Genomic DNA, 20,715 nt, shown 5'->3' on the forward strand with positions numbered 1-20,715 from the left:
CCACCCAGCATCGATGCACTTTGCGAGGTCAAAGCGACCCTTCGGGAGGGAGCCTCGTGTCTGCCGTCGTGTAACGATACCCTGATCGATTAATTGAAATCGTTCGCGACAGGCGCAGCGTCGACGCACGAGGCGACACGGTTGCGACTTACTCGATTTTTCCGATATTCAACGGCACCCCGGGATTCAACCGCCTCGTACAAACGTCAAAAAAAAAAAAAAAAATCAATTTCAGAATTGTAAAGTTCGACGCGTTCCGTACGGTTGTCGCCAGCACCTGTTCCACGACGGGACAGCAAGGCGATTGTGTACTTCGTTCTCTCAGCTGCGCTTCGCGTTTAATGCATTTAAGTCGATCGTCGCATAAATTGGGTTTCGCGTGTACGCTGTACACGCCGCGAATTCATCGATGCAGAGCTGCGGCGGCGGCGGCGGCTTGATTCTGCATATATCGTGAGGATTACCGGCGAATGTATTCGTGATCCGGGCATGTACGCTTATGTGGAGGATAAGCGGGGATGCGCTCCCGCATGTTCTAATAATCTAACCAGGAATATCGAAAGGGACTGTATAAAGGAAGCAGTATTAAAAAAAATTGGATCCCTTTATGGCAGGCAACCCAGATTTGTTCAAATATTCGTAGCTGCGCTTTTTCTTCTTCCGTCTATTAAAAGAATCGTGATATCGGACAGCCGAAAGCAGCATTAGAAATATTTAGTCTCTCTCGGAGAAAAATACTATTTGCAGACGTAACTTTTTCATCGAAACGAAAATAACTCGATGATATAAGTCATATTAGAATAAAATATTAAAGAAATTGAAGTACCTTCGTAAAAGAAATACTATTTTGGACGTTTATTATTTAATAAGAAGCAATATAATTGTTTAAAGAGGCATTATTAAAAAGGACAGGTTAAAATAAATAACAAATCAATAAAATAAGTGTATTAATCAAAAATCAATTGACCATTCCTGAAATTGTTTGATTTGTCACAAAATACATTTTATTGAAATATAATAAAACAACATGAAAAAAAACTTTATATTAAATTCCAAAGCGCGGCGTTTCTGTAATTTCATGATCGTAAAATATTTGTTTGGAATATTTGCGATTGAAAAAACCGATTTTTGAGAATTCTGGATTCATATTGCAAGACTACGTGCGAGCGTACGATAATTCCAACGGAGCCTGAAACGTATTGTAAAAATAAAAATAACCATCGGATTGTCTTGCTACGAAATAAGTCACGTTCTACAGCTCCGACACGACACCCTAAATGTAATCGATGAATATTAGCGGTCTCTTACACTAGCTGGAGCAGCGGTTACGCGAATGCACTCGTAAGAGTATAATCAAATAAAGAGTCCGCACATTCCCATTATACATTGTGCATTTCGGGGATGAAAATAGCCCGAGAATGACTTAGCAACATTCGTAAAAAAAGTAAAAAAACAATTGTGTGGGCACTCACAGAAAAATCGCAAACTCACGTCTGACGACGTGATACGCCTACGCTCAACACTTTGATGTAAAAAAATATCTCGTCCCGTGACGGATCGCGCGATGTCCGTTTCAATCGACTGGTCGAAAACGCGCATCATTGACGGCGCGTCCTTCCGCGTGATACTCACGTTTCGACAAACGTACAGTTACAGTGTAGTTTTTTTGAACAACAAATCTGGTTTGTTAAATCTGCCTGGGATTTTCAAGCTTCAATTTTGTGTACGATAAAACGGTAAATGGCACGGTGATTTCGGAACTCTCGATCGCGCGAATCGCAAATATGTAAACTAAGAACAATTCGAGAATTCCGGATTTACTGCAAGACTACGTGCGATATTTCCGATAACTAAGCGCGAAGCGTAAAAAAATAAACGATCGGATTGTCTCGCTACGAAAGAAGTTACGTTCGACAGCTTATAGACACGACATCGCAAACGTAACAGATGAATATTAGTAGTCTCACTTGGGGAGCAGAAAAATCCGCGGCGTCGCTTACGACGTCGCTTACGAGGAGGCACTTGAAGAAGATGGACGCATCCTTGAAAATCAAGTACCTACGGATCGAAAGGAGTTTATACGCCAATCATACGCTATTGCCACTTAACAATTCCGCCGCCCTTAGTCAACGCAGCCATTGTTACATCGGTATCTAGAGTATTCACTGGCAAACAAAGCGTAATTAGCTGCAATATGGCTATCTATTTAGGCCGAGCTAGTGACTAGCCGTATTCATGAGGATGAGTAATAGCTAGTCGCGTTGATTTGTCGCCCGGTCGACAAATTCCCACTACAAAGATCTTCGCTCGTTTCAATCTTTCTTCACGAATATCATTGATAACGAATTATTCGTCAGACAGAATAGACGATGAAAAATTAATAAAGCAAAAGATTTAAGCTTACTTTTTAACTTTTATATTTTTCTTTACGTCTCATCTGTTTTATTTCACTTTACGAGCAATCGCTTATTCCAATTTCACGTAAATTGCATTCACGCTACTCGAAATTTTACGTGAAAGAAATAATTAAAATCAATTAAATAGATAAAAGATTATACTTTTTTTTTTATCTTTTACTTTACATCTCGTCTATCTTATTTCACTTGAACTGCTTGCTCCAGTTACGTCATTACCTTCACCGTTAAAACTTTCTCGATTTTGATGAAATGAATATAACCAATTAAATGGACGATAATTGGCTCTAAGGATAGATTAAAAATGCAAATCGTGTCTAAAAGCGTAGATTTCCATACGATAGTACAATTACGTGCTCTCGTAATTTTCTCGTTTTACTTGTACTTTTAGTCTCGATCGCCACTTGAAAGTTTTTATCGTTTTCTTTAATAGACAGACAATTTAAAGCAGATGTAAATCCACCAGAATCTCTAGCGCGTCTAAAACTACCGGTGATGTCGCTTCATTGTTGAATTTCGGCACGAAGCCATCATTTGTCATCTTATGGCTGCTCATTACCCGTCGCGCGATCTTCTACAAACGATTTTGCGACAAGCGTTATTAGCCTCGTCTCATCGTCTTTCTTCCCTCTTTTCTTCGTCCGCAGCTCGATAAAGCGTCTCGACGGTGACTCATCGATCACTTTGAGTCCGTCGCGAGTTTAAGAGAGACCTTTCCGACCACGTGTCGTCTCAACCGTGGCGACACTTATTCCCTGACATTGATGTAAAGCACTTATGCCGATGCCGCCTTTGCCAAAGTGCATCTTCGAATAACCGTGCCTCGCACTCGCAACGAATTTGAGATAGGTCACGATTTTTATGTCTCCAAGCCGTCAACGGCGAACGCATTACGTAGTGTCTTGCGCATTTACGACTATATTTTAATCCCTATTATTTATAATTTGTACTAAATGGCACAGTATCATCGGCCTGACAGCGTACCATCTTAAAACCGATCCTTCAATTAGATATATTTTGTCCTCGAGCGCCTGAAACTGGATATCGCGTATAAAGGCGGCCTTTACGTCAAACGCGAGAGTAACATGGAGACGTTTTGAAGCCGTGTCTGGAGTCGTGTCATCGCGGTAATGTCTGTTTACCGTTCGGCTATTCGAACAAAGACTAATTGCCGGGCTCCGCGCCGTCTCTCTCCTCTCTAGTCGTCAGAGAGAGTTCAGAGATCGCGAGTGGCCCCGTCGCTCGGCTTCAACCCTGCTCCGACACGTACTTTCGTACACGTGCGATATAGAACACGCTACGTATAAATTAACTTTCCCGCGCACGAAACGAACGTTTTTTTTCCCTTCGCCCCCTTTTTTATAGATATCCCTCCAGCACGCACCGCCCCTGATTGCCTACGGGATATTTCACGAAGGTCCATGAATTTTTGCGCTCGTAAAAACACTTCTGCGAGTAGAAATGTGTGTTCTTTCTTCAGCCAGTTCGTATCTATGTGGTTTAACTGCGATCTAACTAAAGACATAAATAACGTCGTTTACCACGGCGAATTTGTAACAATGCTCGGATACCAATGTATCCAATGGCGAACGATAAAAACGATGAAGAAAGAACCTTATTGAAATACTTAACAATTTGATAATAATTTATATTTTATTTCAGATAGTTCTGTGAACATTAAATCCTTACATCCGTAGAAAATTTAAAGACATTCTGTTCTAGCTGGGATTTTTATTTATTTTCGCCATTTAAGCGAAGTGAATTATGAGAGTAATTTATATTAAACGAAATATATATTGATTCATTTACAATCACGTATATATAATTATCCCTTTCGTATTTGCGCGTCCCATACGTGATTGTATAAATTAATCGACGTGAATTTATCGTCACTTTTTTGTCATCTGGCTATTTGCAGAATTGTTTGTCCATGTCTCCGCGGAGGGCGAAATCAGAGAGTACCAAAACATAATACTGTTTGGAGGATAAACACTGATCCGAATGGCCATTACCGCGCAATATCCGATGAGCTTGAAACTCCGTGCTCCCGAGGGAAAAATTTCATCTACCGCGTCGCCATCGCAGAAAGATTCGTCCTTGCGAAAAATGCAATCCCGAATAAAGCTCACTGTTTGTCCCCTCTAATTTGCGCGACGTGGATTTCGCGGTGCGGTATCCTCCGTGCCGTGTGTAATAAAACAACGCGCGCTCGTGCGCGCGGGGAATACGTTACGGTTGAAAAATAACGTCTCGACAGAACAGTGGGCGGAGAGACGCGCCACTTTAACGTTATTGCACCAGTGAATTAAATCGCGGTCGATTCACCAGCTGCTCTGCTCGGTAACGAGCAGCCCCGACGTTACAATCATTTTTCAAACTAGTAACCTACACTCCTCTGCCCGCCACCCCCTCGCAACATAATGTCGTAAATGAGAAGTACTTGACCTCCTCTCTTCTCCTCGTTCCCCATTACGGTCTAGGTTTCGTTCACCTCGCTTTTTTCACGTAAAATTCGACCGTGCTAAATGATTTTCCATCTTTCTTTTCTCGTTCCTACCCCTAACGTCGAGTTCATTGCCGCCGACTCGATTAGTCAGAGAACGCAACTATTTCGAAGAAACGTATCAACAAAAGAGTCATTCAACGTACAAAATTCCCTGTTTTCAATTCTGTGGATACAAACATGCTTTTTCAGAAACAACAGAATTAATCACTTTCACCTTTTTCATCTCACTCCCCCCCCTCTCTCTCTCTCTCTCTTTCTCTCAAATGCATTTTCTCTCGTTGCATTCTCATTCATTCCCTCCTGTATACAATTGCTGTCATTCTGACTCGTTTCCTTCCTCGCACACTCTTTCGCCTCTCGCACTCCCGTTCTCTCTCCCGCTTTTCTCTCTCACTCGCATTCGCCCTCTCTTTCTCTTTCCATTCCTTATTTCTTTTTTTTTTTATTCTGGAAACGATACAGATACCCTCCATTATGCTTGAACTGCAGAAGCCGTGAAGCTCGGCCGCGACGAGCGAGGCTCCGGGGATTGCCGAACGTAACGGAGCTGCCAACACAACAACAACAAGGCCGCTTCACGAGTCTAATTCCTAGGCATCTAAGTTCACTAAGGGACTAACTTAGGAGAGACAATGGAATCGCCAGCGTTCCCGCACCGCGCGCTGAATCGACGTGCAACGGAACGCAAAGCGGAAAGGATCGAGTCCCAGCTCGAGCTGGATTGTCAAGATGCACGTAAATTGACGTACCGTTCAAGTAATGCAAATCAAAAGAGTTTACAGCTACGTCAGGTGTTTTCCAAGGTGGACATGAAACATTTTTATGAACCCTGTACATGTTTAAAAGACGATCTAACGATGCGACCGTGAGAGATCTTCGCGTTGGTCTGTCATTGCTGAATTGTACTAAAATTTTTCACCTCACTTTCGTCAAACTCCAAATATATATATTCTTTTTATTTAATTTCACATATATGCGTCATTATCGTAGGAAAAGATCTACTTGATCAAAATGATGTAAGCACCAGATTCGATAATTAGAGATTATATAAGCCACTATTTCAAATGTTAATGACCAACTGAGCCCTTTCCTCTGATGACACATATACTTGTACTTGAAATTAAATAAAAAAATATATGTATAGATATTTCATTTTAAGTACAAACGTTATACTAGTTTAGCTACAAAATACAGACCTAATGGCAAACGCGGCGTGGCAGAAAATCAACGATACATGAACGATTGCTGCTTTGTGACTATTCAGAGTCAGAGACGGAGAGAAATTCACGTCGGCGGTGATGACAACGGTGTGTGAGACGCGACGATCGATCGCCGATCAATCGGCTTTGCCGATCTCGTTTCAACGCGATCACATTCGATCCGATCGAGCGTGTAACGCGCACGGTAATGCGATAAAACATTGAGCGCTGCAACACCATTTAAGCCCGATCCTATGTGGCGCGTTGCATATCCCGCGTAGCGTAATGGGCGCTTTGTCAATCGATTTAGCACCGATTAGTCGACGATTAATTTGTATAAGTTAATCCGAAGCACCGATTATGTTACGGACGACGTTAAATTACACGATATTATTATTGAAACGTGTCCCGCATAATAGCGACCGCGTACCAACTTGTGACGCATCGAAATGCGTAAATTACATTCCGAATTCTAAACCCGGGAGTTTTCATCCACCGTTTTGTACATTCTCCACTCGTTCGCAAGATAAAAGTCTTTTTGAAATTCAGTACACCCGCGAAACTGTAACTCACTTTACGCAATCTTGCGTCAGAATTCAAGATGGAGTAGCTGATAAAATACCTAATTTAAGGATATATTTTATATATATGTACGTGTGTTTTAATAATTCAATTTGTTTTTCGAATTACGACGCACGAAATTTCTAAACGAAATTCCATTCTGAATTCGGAACTTGTAGATCGTTTGAATCAGGCTTGCGGAGAATATACTTCATATCCATCGTAATCTCCGTGAATCTATCTCTGAGCCAAGATAATCCGCAATAAAACGAAAATCTTTGATTTATATGTAACGCCACGACGTTTCGTAAAGCCGATCGCGCTCAGACTCGATAGAGGGCACGTTAAACTCCGGGATTCGTCACGTTAGTAGCGTCCCTTCTCGAATTCAACGTCCACGAAATCCAGGATGCTCCCAAAGGAGATACCGTTGCATAACGAACGACTACCAACAATGACAGCCGAGTGTTCACGTAACACCCCGTTTGCATCCAAATGGTATACGAGAATGCGGATCCGACTTACGCGAAATGGAGAGCGCTCGACACGCCGGGTCTAGTGGGATCTCGCGCTACTCGGGAAACGCGCGATACATATATGCGGCCGCCCGGCCGTACTGCCGTTACAGGACACGTCCCAATAACATGTATTGTATTTCCCGATGAATGTGACGCGCTTCCGAAAATACGTGGCTCGACCGGAAAACCCGGAAACGTTGGGAGGGGGAGAAGTGAAACGTAATTATTGAACCAACGGCGCGGCGTTCTCTCGCTAATTTCTCGTCGACATTGAAGTATTCGCGCGCATCGGTTTATGACATTTATTGAAATCAGAGGGAAACGTAACGCGTCGCGACACTCGTCTCTGTGCAAAATGATTTGCCCGTACTACACGAAATCTCGAAGGTAAACACCGACGTAAATAATTTCTACCGTTGTGTAACATTTTAATAAAAAAAAAAAAAAAAAAAGATTTTTCTTTATCTCTTTAATATTTCTTTTCTATCTACAATTGAAACGTTCATTGAAAATGCTCTGTCAATTCAACGATTGTCCACTTCGGAATGTATCTATCCGTTTCTTCTTGAAATTTCTCTGGTTTTAACATCATTGCATACGCGGCCTTTTTTACAGCGCATTTTATCGCGCGGACAGCTTGATGGATCGCGAATCGCACGGCCCAAGGACGAATGTCGTAAAGTAAATATAAGATTATGCACCGGCTACCTGTTGATCCGCGTCACAGCCTGAAGGAGTCATCAGTTTTTAAAATGTCATAACACCTGGTGCGAATACAAGCTGAACTCGAGCTCCATGACGTACCACTTTGGAACTTCGAGATTGATCGAGGAGCCCACGATATGTACCAGTATCAATGTACAAATTCATGAAGGATTTCCGCGAAGGGTTTACCTATATTTGGAGGAATTTAAAACAAAAAATTAAATCTTAGAGACAGAAAGGCTTCGATTCATCCTCCCCGAGCTTCTCGAAAGATAAAACTATTTTTACGTTGAACCGTTCGATACGAAAGTAGTCAGAAAGTTGAGGAAATCGATATATCGTTTTAAGAGACATATAAAGGGTTCAATGATCCCATCCACTTTTAGAAAAAAAAATTGCAGTGACTCGGAAAAATCGGACTTTGATTCATTATTTCGTACTTCCCGAGCAGCGTAATTGTTCAGGGGATAACAGGTCCGATCGTACCGTATGGTACAAGAAATAACGCGACACTCGGGAAATATGGTTCCCGCGTTGCTGAGCTTGTTAACGGTAACTTCGTAAGGAAGAATTTCCGTGATATGTTTACTAGAACTTCATAACTTGAAAATTGCACAAAACGGTTCTTTGCGTAGCAATTTTCGAGATAATTAGTTACGTAGCTTCCCAGTTCCATACTGTACATTATTTGTTTAAAAGAATATTACGAGTTACTTATTTAGATTGCACGTCGAGCGATACTTTAAAGCCTCGTTGCGTCAATGGTTATATACATGTACATATGTGTCGATACTCTCGCCGATAATTTTCGGTCCGAGAGGCGAGCGCGACATGCCGACGTTCCATTCTCTCTTAAGTTTCGCCATGACGAGTTCGGGCGCGCGATGCGATAAAAAGGAAAGGAAAAGAAAAGAAGAAGAAAACGAAAGAGTGCAGCGGGGAGCGTAAATAGTGTTTTAGTGTGTTTCGGTAGAGATTATGTCACTCACTCGGCGTTGGTCTCCGGCGTGGGCAGATCACCGATGGTCGTCAGCGTCAGGGTGGACCAGTAGAGGGAGCCGAGATACTTCCTGGTGAGGGTGGCGTACTCGCCGGGCCGGTACGGATACACCCAGTCGCCCTGGAAGCGCTCGGCTTCGCTCAGCAGGAAGTAAAAGCAGCCGAACCAGTGGGCCAGGATGAGCAGTATGTGAATGAGATTCAGCACGCGCCAGAGATTCGGATAGACCGTGCGCGACTCCACCATGTAGTAATAATTGTAGACTCGGTAGATCTTTAAGAACCTGGGAAACCTCAGCATGGGGTTGCTGCCGAGGTTCACCTGAAGCAGATCGAGCGGTAACAGCGCGAGTAGATCCAGGATGAAGGATTTGGACTTGAGGTAGTGGCCGGCGAGCATCCGACTGTTGTAGACCATTAGACCTTGCTCCAGATAGCCAGTGCGAAACTGCACTATCACGTCCAGGAAGAACACAACGTCGGTGAAGCAATCGCAGGTGAGCCAGGTGGAGGGTGCCAGCGCTTGCAGCTCCGGCATACTCTGACGGACAATCAGCGTCCAGAGATTGTAGAGGACGCAGGCTGACAGTAGCATAAGCCAGTAATAGTAGAAGTTCTCGTCGGGATTGACCACGGTCTTGGGTGGTCTCTGAGGCCTGCGGGGTCGCCTGCGGCGTCGAATACCCGTATTCTTGTCGTCGGTCGCGTCCCCCTCGCCTTCGGCGGTGTCGAGGGTCTCCTGACTCTCTGGTATCTGGCGGGTGGAGAATCTCTTCAGGAACGAATCCTCGCGCTTAAGCGGCGGCTTCGATTTCGTGGAAATCGCCGAGGACAGCTGCACGGTCGTGCGCAGTTTCATCCACCGTTGATTACTCTTCGTTCTGCGGGCAGAAAGATAAATAGGTCGCCAGTCAAGGAAGAAAGGGGAAACGGAGCGTGGATCCCGCGGATCCGCTCGCTCGAACCAGCTCCTGTCAATTTAGTTTTATCCATAACGCTAAGGCCGTAAGCTTGAAAAATGTTCAAGCCTACGGTAAATAAATGCACTTCGATTATGTGACTCGTCGCTTCTTTAATCAGGTTGTCACGTTGCCCTTTATTCCCAACATAAATAATGAAAAAAATAAAAATCATCATTGTTCGCAGATTGATTACGCAGATAAAAAATATACCCCGTAAACCGTGTATCTACAAAGGCAGTCATCAAGTAACATGAACTGTCAACTAAGATCATCTTAACATCTCGCGGATGTAAGAGGAATATCTGCAATAATAAAAACACTGATTCCGCCGCGTACCTTCGTCGAGTTAAATGCATAAATTGCAATCTAAATAAACGCCCTCGCGAACACGTGTACGTACTCGATATTGGCATATCCGTTCAGAATATTTTTGATATACTTACTTGAACGAGAGAGATACGCGGAGAACAATATATATTTTTCCTTGCCGGAGAAGAGAATTTAATAAAATTTTACAATTTAAAAAAGAAACTTGTAGCGTTTAAATATTGACGTTATGCATTTTTCACATGCGGCGGCAAATTTACATCACGCGCTACTCTATCGGATTTAATCGTATGCATTGACCTATGAATTATCGGACGGCGCGGCGCCTGCACGCGAAAAGATAAAGTTCGAACGTGATAAAGGGCTTTTCAATGCGCGATACAAAATGCTGTTGGAGATATCTTTTTCACCATCGATCGAAATCCTGTTCGGCGACAAATCCTATTTTTCCGCTGTTCCTTCCGTCGCGCGGGAGAGGAACCCGATAAGCGCGGATTGTCCGCGCGCAATAAATAATCATGCGTCTCTCGCGTGTATCTACGGGTATTAAGTGAACCGCGTGATATACGAGTATTCTCCCGTAGGAAGCTAGTATGTACTTTAAAGACTGATTTACCCGAAAGGAAACAATCTGTTCCGATGAGGCGCGTCAAATTTATGAAGGTACTAAACGGATCAAATCGTATATCATCCGAATAAAGAGAGTGTAGATCAATGAGGAGGGCAATATTTTCTGCTTTTCACGTCCTCGAATGCCGTATTTTCTCTTCAAATGTGTGTATGACATCAAAAACTAACAAAATTATATCGCAACTTGTGCGCAAATCATTATTTAGAAAAATGTCACGAACAGAGCTGCAAAAAAATATAATCCCTGCAACTTCGCTTTCGACACTATTTTAAACGGCGAAAATTCGAATGTAAATTAATCTCCCGTTAACTGTGCTGCTTTTTAATGTACCCATCTGCAACCGACTTTTACTTCCCAACAAACATTACATATTCATTTTCAGCAGTGTTTTACAATTAAATAAAAGTCGAAAGCACATATCATTTGACAATATAATATAAAATTTCTTCAAATTAAAAAATGTGATAGCATCTATCCAGTTGCAGATGAATTTGGAGCAAACATAACAAACTACGTGCTCGATCAATTTATCCAATTTTCAAGTTTATGAAGAGAATATTTTACATCTCGCGCATGAAAACCAATTAATTACGAAATATCGTGATTCTCTGAATCGGGTCACTCTTAAAGAAGAAATACGGTATCGCCGACGAGTATGATCGTGACGCTTTCACCAGAATTCGAGTCAACCGCATCTGTCGTCGCAAAACTGTTGTGACTGACAGATACGATTAATCCGCTTATGTTGAGGGACGACAACAAATCCGCGTTTTCGGCGAAATTCGGCGAGACATGCCAGCTTCGCTCGCCGCAGTCGTCGTCACGTGTGTCGTCGCGCGAGCGTATATCGTCCTGAAGGAAATACGATCGCACGACGCACAAACGTGATTTTTAATCGGGATTCCGCGTGACTGCGAATGCCGAGAGTTCATCTCGAATCCCATGCATGCATGAGCTTCGTCGCGCAGGAATCGCGCGGAAAACACATCACAAGACGCCTCGTTCCGCAAGTCCTCGCTATGATCTATTCATCTAACAAACATACACGAAGTTGTATGGGTATACACGCCTACTACTTCGTTCCATTCTTCAAACCTAGTGAAACGGAAGAAACACATCATTCTCTTTTTTTTTTATTCTTTTCGGGAAGATCAAATACACTCGTCGTATTCTCTAAGTTCTATGTAAGATAGGTAGTTCTTGCTTGAAATAAGAAACGAGCGAGAATCGAGATCAGATCAATTAGCTAGAGTGTCAGATGGATAGGAGGCAGACAGACAGACAGACAGACAGACACACATACAGACAAACAGACAGACAGACAGACAGACAGACAGACAGACAGATAGGTAGGTAGACAGACAAACAGAGACAGAGACAGACACTGAAAAATCGCATACGTTAGACAGAGACAGTAACGGAACTAAAGGTCATTATTATGCCACTACGCATTCTTGAATCGTTAATGTAACATTCATGTACAGTGTTGGTGGAAGTAAGTGTAGTGTAGTGTTGTTCGCGCATGTATCATATAATCCTTAAACTAGAACACTCTCCGATGCTTCGGATTTTGCTTCCTCTCTACTACGTATAATCTATTTTTTTTCTATTAAGGGATACTTTAAATACCATGTCAAACAATGCGTCGGTGAACGTGTTTATCGGAAATGTCAGTTAAATCTATTTTAAAGCGATTACCGTCGAGTTAGAATAATCTTTTTGCTTATGGAAATTTAACTGTCATCTATGTGGACAAATATCCCAAAAGGAAATTTCAAAGTATCATTTGCAAATAAATAACTTTCAACAACTTCGATATTTACTAGTGGCTTTCTGTAAAAAAAAAAGAAAGAAAATGAAATTTAAAGCATTCGGGATTTCGAGGACAACGATTAAAAATTGGCGGATATCAGTGCTGATACAACACGAAATATGTATTCACTACGCGAGATGGTCCGTTCCAAATCGTATACACCAATGCCAATAGAGAAGAAATATTTCATTCGTGGCGTGAAATCGGTCGTTCGGTGGCTATTAATTCAAGCGTATTTCCCGGGTTACATCAATACAAAGCAAATGAAGAAAATGAGCCATGTTATCGATACATCAATCAGAGCGCTAAATGCACGAATGACAGGAATAGAGTGCACGAACTCCGCTCTTCTAACGACATGAACCGTTTTCTCTCGCCACCAGACACGCTCCTTGCGCTGGCCGTTTATTTGAATTTAATATTAATGATTTATTACCCAGAGAAACTTGCACGGTAATCGAGATACCCCGTTGTCCACGAGCAAGAGTATCCGGTAAAAGTTGGCTAATTTTACTTGCAGATTACAAGCAAACGGCTCGTTGATCAATGAATAAAGTCATCAGACGAGCTATCAACGCATAAGTTCACGAGTTCATTATAAACGTTTGAAATTTCAAAGTGTCCTTGGATATCAAAGAACAGATGCAGCGGTCACCTGTCAACTAATCTAATACAGAGTGGAACACGAGTCGTACAGTAACCTGAGGTAATAGAGTAGGAAAGAGCGGAGAATGGCGAAAGAGAGAGAGAGAGAGAGAGAGAGAGAGAGAGAGAGAGAGAGAGAGAGAGATAGGATAGAGTTGCAGTGAGCGAGTAGCCAGTACTTTCGTGCGGTTTCATGTCGAATGCAGGGTGACGTTCACGAGGTAAAACGATCGGACTGACATTCGAGCCCTTCGCACAAGACTTACCCGAGACTCCGGCACTTTATAACATCAACACTGACATACTCTAAGACAATATTAAATTGTAAGTTTAACATAGTACCATCGATCATCTAGAATTACGTATGAAAAATGTATGTATCGTTATAGATTGATATTTTTACTCGATTGCATTTTATTTAATTGATGCAAATATAAATGTGACACATGACATTTTGCTACGTTTCGATGTGTAACAAACGCGTAATTCATTCTCATTTTTAGAGAAATATTTTTGGACTTTATACTTTTTCATGTGTCGCTTTGCAAAAATGTCACCTTGCTAAATTTATCTATCCAAATCGACATTTTCGTGAATGTTTTAGAGCCAAAGTCGATAGTTACAAAGTCGATAATCTCGTATGCGAGCCCACGTGGTCGCTCGCAAATTTTATATAGCAACGTTTCTCTTCCATACAAACCTTATTGCAGTTCGTATATTTATTTAGCGAAAGTTCCGTACTCTCGTAAATTTTTTACGTTCCTTCGTTTTACGTCGGTGATCGGCCGTGGTATGAGTAGTGATGGGAACAATATCAGATCAGAGTTGCTACGTGCGCGCGTCGAAAGATATTCTTGAATAATTCACTCGTTGTTGAAAATCCGCGAAATACTTTTAAAATTCGTTTCGAGGGCCGAAAAATCAGAATTCCTCGGTAGGAGTACTCCAACAGATTCGAAAATCTATCATGTTCACGGAATGAATAATTGACAAGATGCAAACGCCGGCGCGCGACTAGATCTCAAACACTTTCGAACAAAGTCGCTTCCGAGGATACCGAGATTTTTCTTTCTCTCTAAATCTTGTGTAAACTAGCAACTAGGAACTTTTTCTAAACAACTAAGAAATTCCGTAGCCAGAAATTTTAAATAAATAAATAATCCCGTAATTGCCAGAATTTGAAATGGTAAAATAATAATTGTATAATCTTAAATATAAAGACAACATAGTAACGCCATTTGCCATAAAAATTAATCTATGAAATTATAAAAATAATAAAATGTACAATTATAAAATGTCCTCGAGCCATATTGTTTACTAATTAATAACTTAATTAGTTAATTTTATATTAAAATCTCATTAAAAAAAATTGTTTCTTCCAACTAGTTGTTATGTTGGATGATGAAAAACACTGTACGAGACGCGTAACGCCTTCAAAAATAAAGTTCCAAAAGCATACATACATGGGGGTTGACTACAAGTAGTGAATGCTTCAAGACACCGTGCCGAGTTCCCAACACAATTCGTGACAGTTTTGCGCGTGTGTGTATGTGTATATATGTTTGTGTCAGTGTGTCACTATAGTGATGCATTTTGAGAGTCTTGAAATCTCGTTTTAAAATTTCTCGTCTCGTTAAAAATATTTTCGAGATTATTATCGTTTATTTTTTTCTCCCATTTCGTTTCTCTCATCTCGTTATTTCTCTCTTCATATGCATGTTAGTCATGAATAATGTGCTACCTCTTTATAAAAGTACAAATGAGATGGTCAATAGTCTCGAACAACTCGATATAAAATTCAAGAATCTCGAGAAGCGAGAATCTCAGCCCGTCGAAACGAGAAAATGTTTTTAATTTTGTTTTAGTCGAGAATAAATCTCGATATTTTCTCGTCTCGCCTCGCTCGAGCGCATCACTATACGTGCTAGATTGTCTTGTGTGCGGATGGCGGTGCCAGAGGTTACCGTCCATATCGACTAATGGCGGGAGTACCTCTTGATTTTGCGTAGAGAGGAATATAACGCCATGACCGCGCGTACGTTACTCCATTTTTGCGAACCCCTCGTGCTACGAGGCCTCCTGGCTGCGGCGGGTATCTCTGTATCGAGGGCGTAGCTCTCCTGCGATTCCGAAGTGGTCGAAGTGGCGGCGGCGGACCCAGCACCAGCCGATCTCCTCGCGAAGGTTTGTCGATGGTCCGAGATAGCGTGTCGTCGACGGTAGATCTCCGATGACCTGCGAAGAAAAGACACAGAACCCACACGGGTTGCCTCTCCCTCCCGCACACTGCCTCTTTCACCACGCCTCTATCCCTCGCGCACGCAAACATACACACCCTCGTGATCTCGTTCGTGCCTCTTCTGTGCCTCTCACACGTCGCTCTGGCGTGTCCCTTTTTTCTTTTTGTTCACACTTTTCCAACCTGACACGGGATACACTCGTCCTGGGATGCGTTATGTATGAGTGAGTGATACGATATTCGCTCCGGACGAGATGGTTTCCTTTAATATTGGCATGATTTCTTCATGCGAATCTGTATTACGCGTCTATTAGTTTTTCCCCGGATCTCGAAGCTAGGGGTATTTTGTTCGAATAGTGTGTCTTGTGGATAAATATTAATTTCAAAAACTAAAAGGTCAATTCGACGCACTTATCGCTCCCAATGCGAGGAACGAGAAAAGAGAAAAAAAAGAAAAGAATATTAAGCTTCAAACATAAATTTCTTTCAAAGTTTGTTTAAAGTCAGAACGAAGCTTCTCGGAAAAATCAACCTTCTTCCGGGGATTTTCATTCCAGGCTCAAATAGGAAATGGGCTTTTAACGCTTTCGTACTTAAGCCGCGGGTCGTGTATATAGTATTTCTCTTAACAATGACTAATTCCCGATGCAACGTGACTTGTAGTTCTCACGCTGCACTTTAGTCTCGAACCATGATCGATAGCACGGGATAGCTGCAGCTAGTAGTAACGGTCTCGCAAAAAAAGCTTTGTTCATCACGAGGAACTATCTCGCACGAAAGCGACGTAATGCAGTTATGGTCTGTAACGTATATCACTGAGCACGTGAACAGGTTTCATCATTCATATCTTCTCTCTCTCTCTCTCTCTCTCTCTCTCTACACATACACACACGCATACACGCTCTACCTCCAAGTCAATCTCACGTTCTCTCTCACACAGCAATCACAGGCAATCTTTTCTTTCCGTGTCCGTCTGCCATCTCCATATCACATCATGAAAAACGAGACGTCCGCTGAAAACTCGCCGGCCGATACGACGTGACGCTAAACTCATTTGTCCTCTCTCTCTTTTCCAGCCATGAAAAAAAAAAAAAAGATTTTGCCATTTTGAACGACAAAGGTTCGGCGCCACGACGTATCGCGGCTTTAATTGCTGTGACGCGTGAACTCGATAACGCCGGCAGTTTGCCGAGTGCGATTTACTGCTATATTGGGATTGCATGGACGCGACTACAGCAGAATCGCTCGAGGGACGGCGAGGGAATGCGAGCGGTCTGGGAAAACGGAAATCTGGACCCACGAAGTTCGGAAAATGGATCCCGAATCCGCGCGCTGAATAAATAAAGACGAAACTCACTGATTGTGCGCGCGCAAAATGCCACGCGTGTTGAAAAGTCACAGAGGGAGAAAGGGACGAGGAAAGGAAAGAGGAACTGGACACGCAGGGTAGACGGCGAGCAGCAGCGAGGCGCGAGTCCCTGTCGGGCGCACAACTTCGACTTGGAAATTAGTTCCGTCGTCTTTTCCAATTATTCTGAGCGCAGAAATTTTAATTCCACTTTAATATTACAACAGAAACCACGGGCTTCTCTCTCTCTCTCTCTCTTTCTCTCTTGGTAAATTCGGTGTACATGGCGAAGCAAGATATTTACTCTGCCTATATGTATAGTTATTATATTATTTTTACTATTGATAACTATGATCTAAAGATTGCTTAAGTGCAATCTGATTTTTTTTCTTCGTAAGAAAATTCAAAGAGAAAGAAGAGAGAGGGAGAGAGAGATTAATTTTAATTTATCGCGCAAAGATGAAGGAATATGATAGGATGATTCGCGCGGTTTCCACTGTGCAAAAAATACTCTCGCACGCTTTATATTCGCCCTTTCTTCCATAATGATTAGGAGTCTCACGATCAAGTAATACACTCGGAAGGGATCACACGAGTAATTCGCACAAAGCAGGAAAAAAGTCACTGAAAAGTCGTACTCGACTTCTTTCGAGCATTCCACTACCATCACGTTAATTTTGGAGCGTTCTTTAATTAGTGACGTTAGTCCACAGTTAGAGGCCGTTCTAAAACGTTTGATCAAAGTTTCAACCGCGCGTACAGGGACACTCGAGTCAAGAACTTTCGATTAGATAGCCCTATCAAAGATATACTCGTATATATCGGATACCTTCGGCAAAATCTGAGACGCCACTGAAGGGGGAGACGGCTACTTATTCCACGACCGTTCACCCACTTTACAATAACTGACCTACTTAACTTGATTCCCAAGTTCTTCCTTCCCCTTACAAAACTCGCGATATTACTTCGGCTCTCTACCAAGAGAGGGACTGTTTTACCTTTACGTACTCGTACGTTCCATTAGCGCGTCGCTGCCAAGATGTTATTTTATTGACTTTATTAACGACTTTAACTTTCCCTCCAGCATCGCGGAGGAGAAGTCTCGACAAGTATAATAAACGAATAATCCAATCAAAAGTTTTTCTGCTCGATTTCCTGTACGTAGTCGCTGCCAACGCTGCGGTACGAAATCTCCTTTCGAAGTACGCCACGTATATATACATACGATCGTTCCAAGTCGCTTGTAGATATACAGGCCGATTTTCAACTTACGTTCTCAGCCAAATTGCTCCTTTGTGGGAGAGTGCTTACTGTATCGCGACCGGGCACGCGAGATTTCTTTGTCCATTCGAATTAAATGTACAAACGGGTGAAGCTAAATCTGCTTTTCGCTACCGTAGCCATTAAACCTAAAGCTAACGCGAGTTCTACATGCACGGTCGCGTTTGACCACGGTGTTCGTCATTCCTAGAGCGAAGCTGGAAAAAAAATATAATCGAATTAATGAGATACGATAATCTCGTGTTTTCCTCAATCGTCCGAGAGAGCCGGTCGATGTTTTCTGAAAAGAAAATACTCGGTCCCCATTGTGCTGGCCTCGTAATTTTTCGAGATAAGAAAAAGTTCTTCGAAATAAAACTGACTCATTTATTTCTTCATTATTTAAAGTGGCACGATGAAATATTAGATTAGAGATTTTATTCGGAAACATCCTTCGGATCATTTCGTATGCGAAACAGATCAATAAAAAAGAAAAAAAAATGTGACAGATTTTTCTCCTTGTCTCCTTGCAGAAATATCTTGTGTAATATTAGCAATCAATTTTTACTATATCTGAGCGTCAAGAGGTCAAGAGCCTATCATAAATTTAACGGTTATCTAGTTTCGAGGCTCTGAAGACTGGGACTTCCATTTTATTTATGTCCTCTCGAAGAGGGTGGGCGTATCGAATTTCAAGATGAAAAATGTCTCTGTTTATCCACATATAATGAATTTAAAAAAAAAAATACCAGAGCGAAACTCTGTCTCATATCGTCGCACGTGGTTGCCGTCTTGATTGTCGAGTGTTTGTCTTTCGCTACTTTCTGGGGAAGTCACGGAACGAAGATACCTGCGACGGAATACGGAAAGCGAGAAACGCGAGACACGTTGAATTCTCGCTCGTCCGCTTCTGCGACCGTGTAGCATCTCTACAACGTCGTAGTGACGCTGATAATAAATAACATTCCGTTATTTATTTACGCTTCGATATTTTCCGCCCTTTAGTCATTATATACTACATGATATCGATATTGAAACGCTCTTTTAAAGAATTTGTTGGAAAAAATATTGCAAAATGGTCTAAGAGAAAATTGAAAATGTCTTATTTGAGTTGCGCAGTCGTTTAATTACCGAGACCCGAGATACCATAAATTTCTATGATATGAGAAATAAACGAGATATTACCGGATAACTCGGGAGAAAATTGAAAACGTTTCGTTCGAGCCGCGGTTATTCAATTACGATTGCTGAAAATAGAGAGATTAGAGCGGCAGAGGCGAGACGTCTTTAAAAACCAGAAATAATAGTCCGGCTCGTAATATTTTCCAACAGAAATAACGCTGGCAATGACCTCCGTTACATCCGTTCTTAACATGTCGGGAAATGAGAAATTTTCTATGCAAATAGGACGCACACTTGCCAAATGCTCGTAAAAGGCAGCTTTGTCGAGAGCGATTGTACGACTTCAAAATATAACGCTCATTTTCATTTTAGAATAAAGTTACGCTCAGTATCGTTTTAGAGGGCGTAGTACAAAGCACAATTTTCAAAATAAATTTTACAAAATTTAACTGAAAGAATTTGTTTCGCCAGAAAATAAAATTAAGGCAAAGATAGATTGTAACGAGAAAGACAGCGATAAATAAGAAAAGAAATTAATTTTTCTTTTATCTCTCATTAATGATACTTTTATCCGCTCCTGATGATTGCGCGTGAAAGAAGCACTAAGATAATTTAATAGGTGAAACAAACAACGCGATGCATTCACAATTATTTCACATCATTTTGAAATAAAACGCGATGTCAGACGGTTAAAAACGGCAGCGCATTTACCGGTCTGAAAATTCTGCTTTCACGGATAAGCAAAGATTTACGTGGAACACGTGATGAAGCATTTACGTTGTCGGTTGACGGTGAAAAATATTTAGCGATGCGCTCATCAGAGATCTAGGATATCGCGGATATCCGTACACGCTTCTCCCGACAAACTTCTCGCGATTACGGTAGAGTACGAGTGATCACGTAATCTAAGGACTACTTGGATTTTGATTAAAAATCTCCGCTGGAATGCTCCTCACGTTCTTTCGGAAGGAAAGTGCACGAACGTGGCATTCGGAGCGGGATGGTTACATAGTTTACTTGAAGATGCACGAGCGCTCACAATTTACTCCGCGCTTCAATTAGAAAGTAAATAACCTGGGTCGCGAGTATCGTGCGACAATTGGGACAGTCGCGATGTAATGCGAATTTAACGAATCCAATTTCTTTTTTGTTCCAGAGTTGCACGAGCGATTCGATAAATATGCATCGTTCTGTGCATTGTAATATTTGGAAAATATGCTAGCGAAGAAAATGTAGGAAGTACTTCGTCGCTTGAAGGAGGATAAGAAAGTTGAACGTTTCTAAGTTAAGATCTGTCATTATCGCGCGAATACTGGTTGAACCTCTTTTCCGTAAGCTTTTCCTCATCGAAAGCAGATTTGCTCGTTCACGTCGTTTTCCCTCGAGGGGAAAAAATCCAGCCTCGCGATAAAGACGACTGTTTCACTCAATATCTTCACGAGAAGCGATATTACGATCCGCGATCG

The 20,715-nt window shown here is 41.9% G+C and overlaps 1 protein-coding gene across 1 annotated transcript in view; it reads right to left on the reverse strand.

The window, feature by feature from the left end:
* The window catches only part of LOC105199128, a 136,139-nt gene that overhangs the window by 34,233 nt on the left and 81,191 nt on the right, over positions 1–20,715 (reverse strand). Inside the window, exons 3-5 of the mRNA XM_039445767.1 lie at positions 15,273–15,515; positions 8,893–9,783; positions 5,387–5,467 (exon numbers count right to left, since the gene is read on the reverse strand). Coding sequence (XP_039301701.1) covers positions 5,387–5,467; positions 8,893–9,783; positions 15,273–15,515 — 1,215 coding nt within the window. The remainder of the gene's footprint in view (positions 1–5,386; positions 5,468–8,892; positions 9,784–15,272; positions 15,516–20,715) is intronic.

The sequence above is a fragment of the Solenopsis invicta genome, chromosome 2 (assembly GCF_016802725.1).
Source record: "Solenopsis invicta isolate M01_SB chromosome 2, UNIL_Sinv_3.0, whole genome shotgun sequence".
Lineage (NCBI taxonomy): Eukaryota > Metazoa > Arthropoda > Insecta > Hymenoptera > Formicidae > Solenopsis > Solenopsis invicta.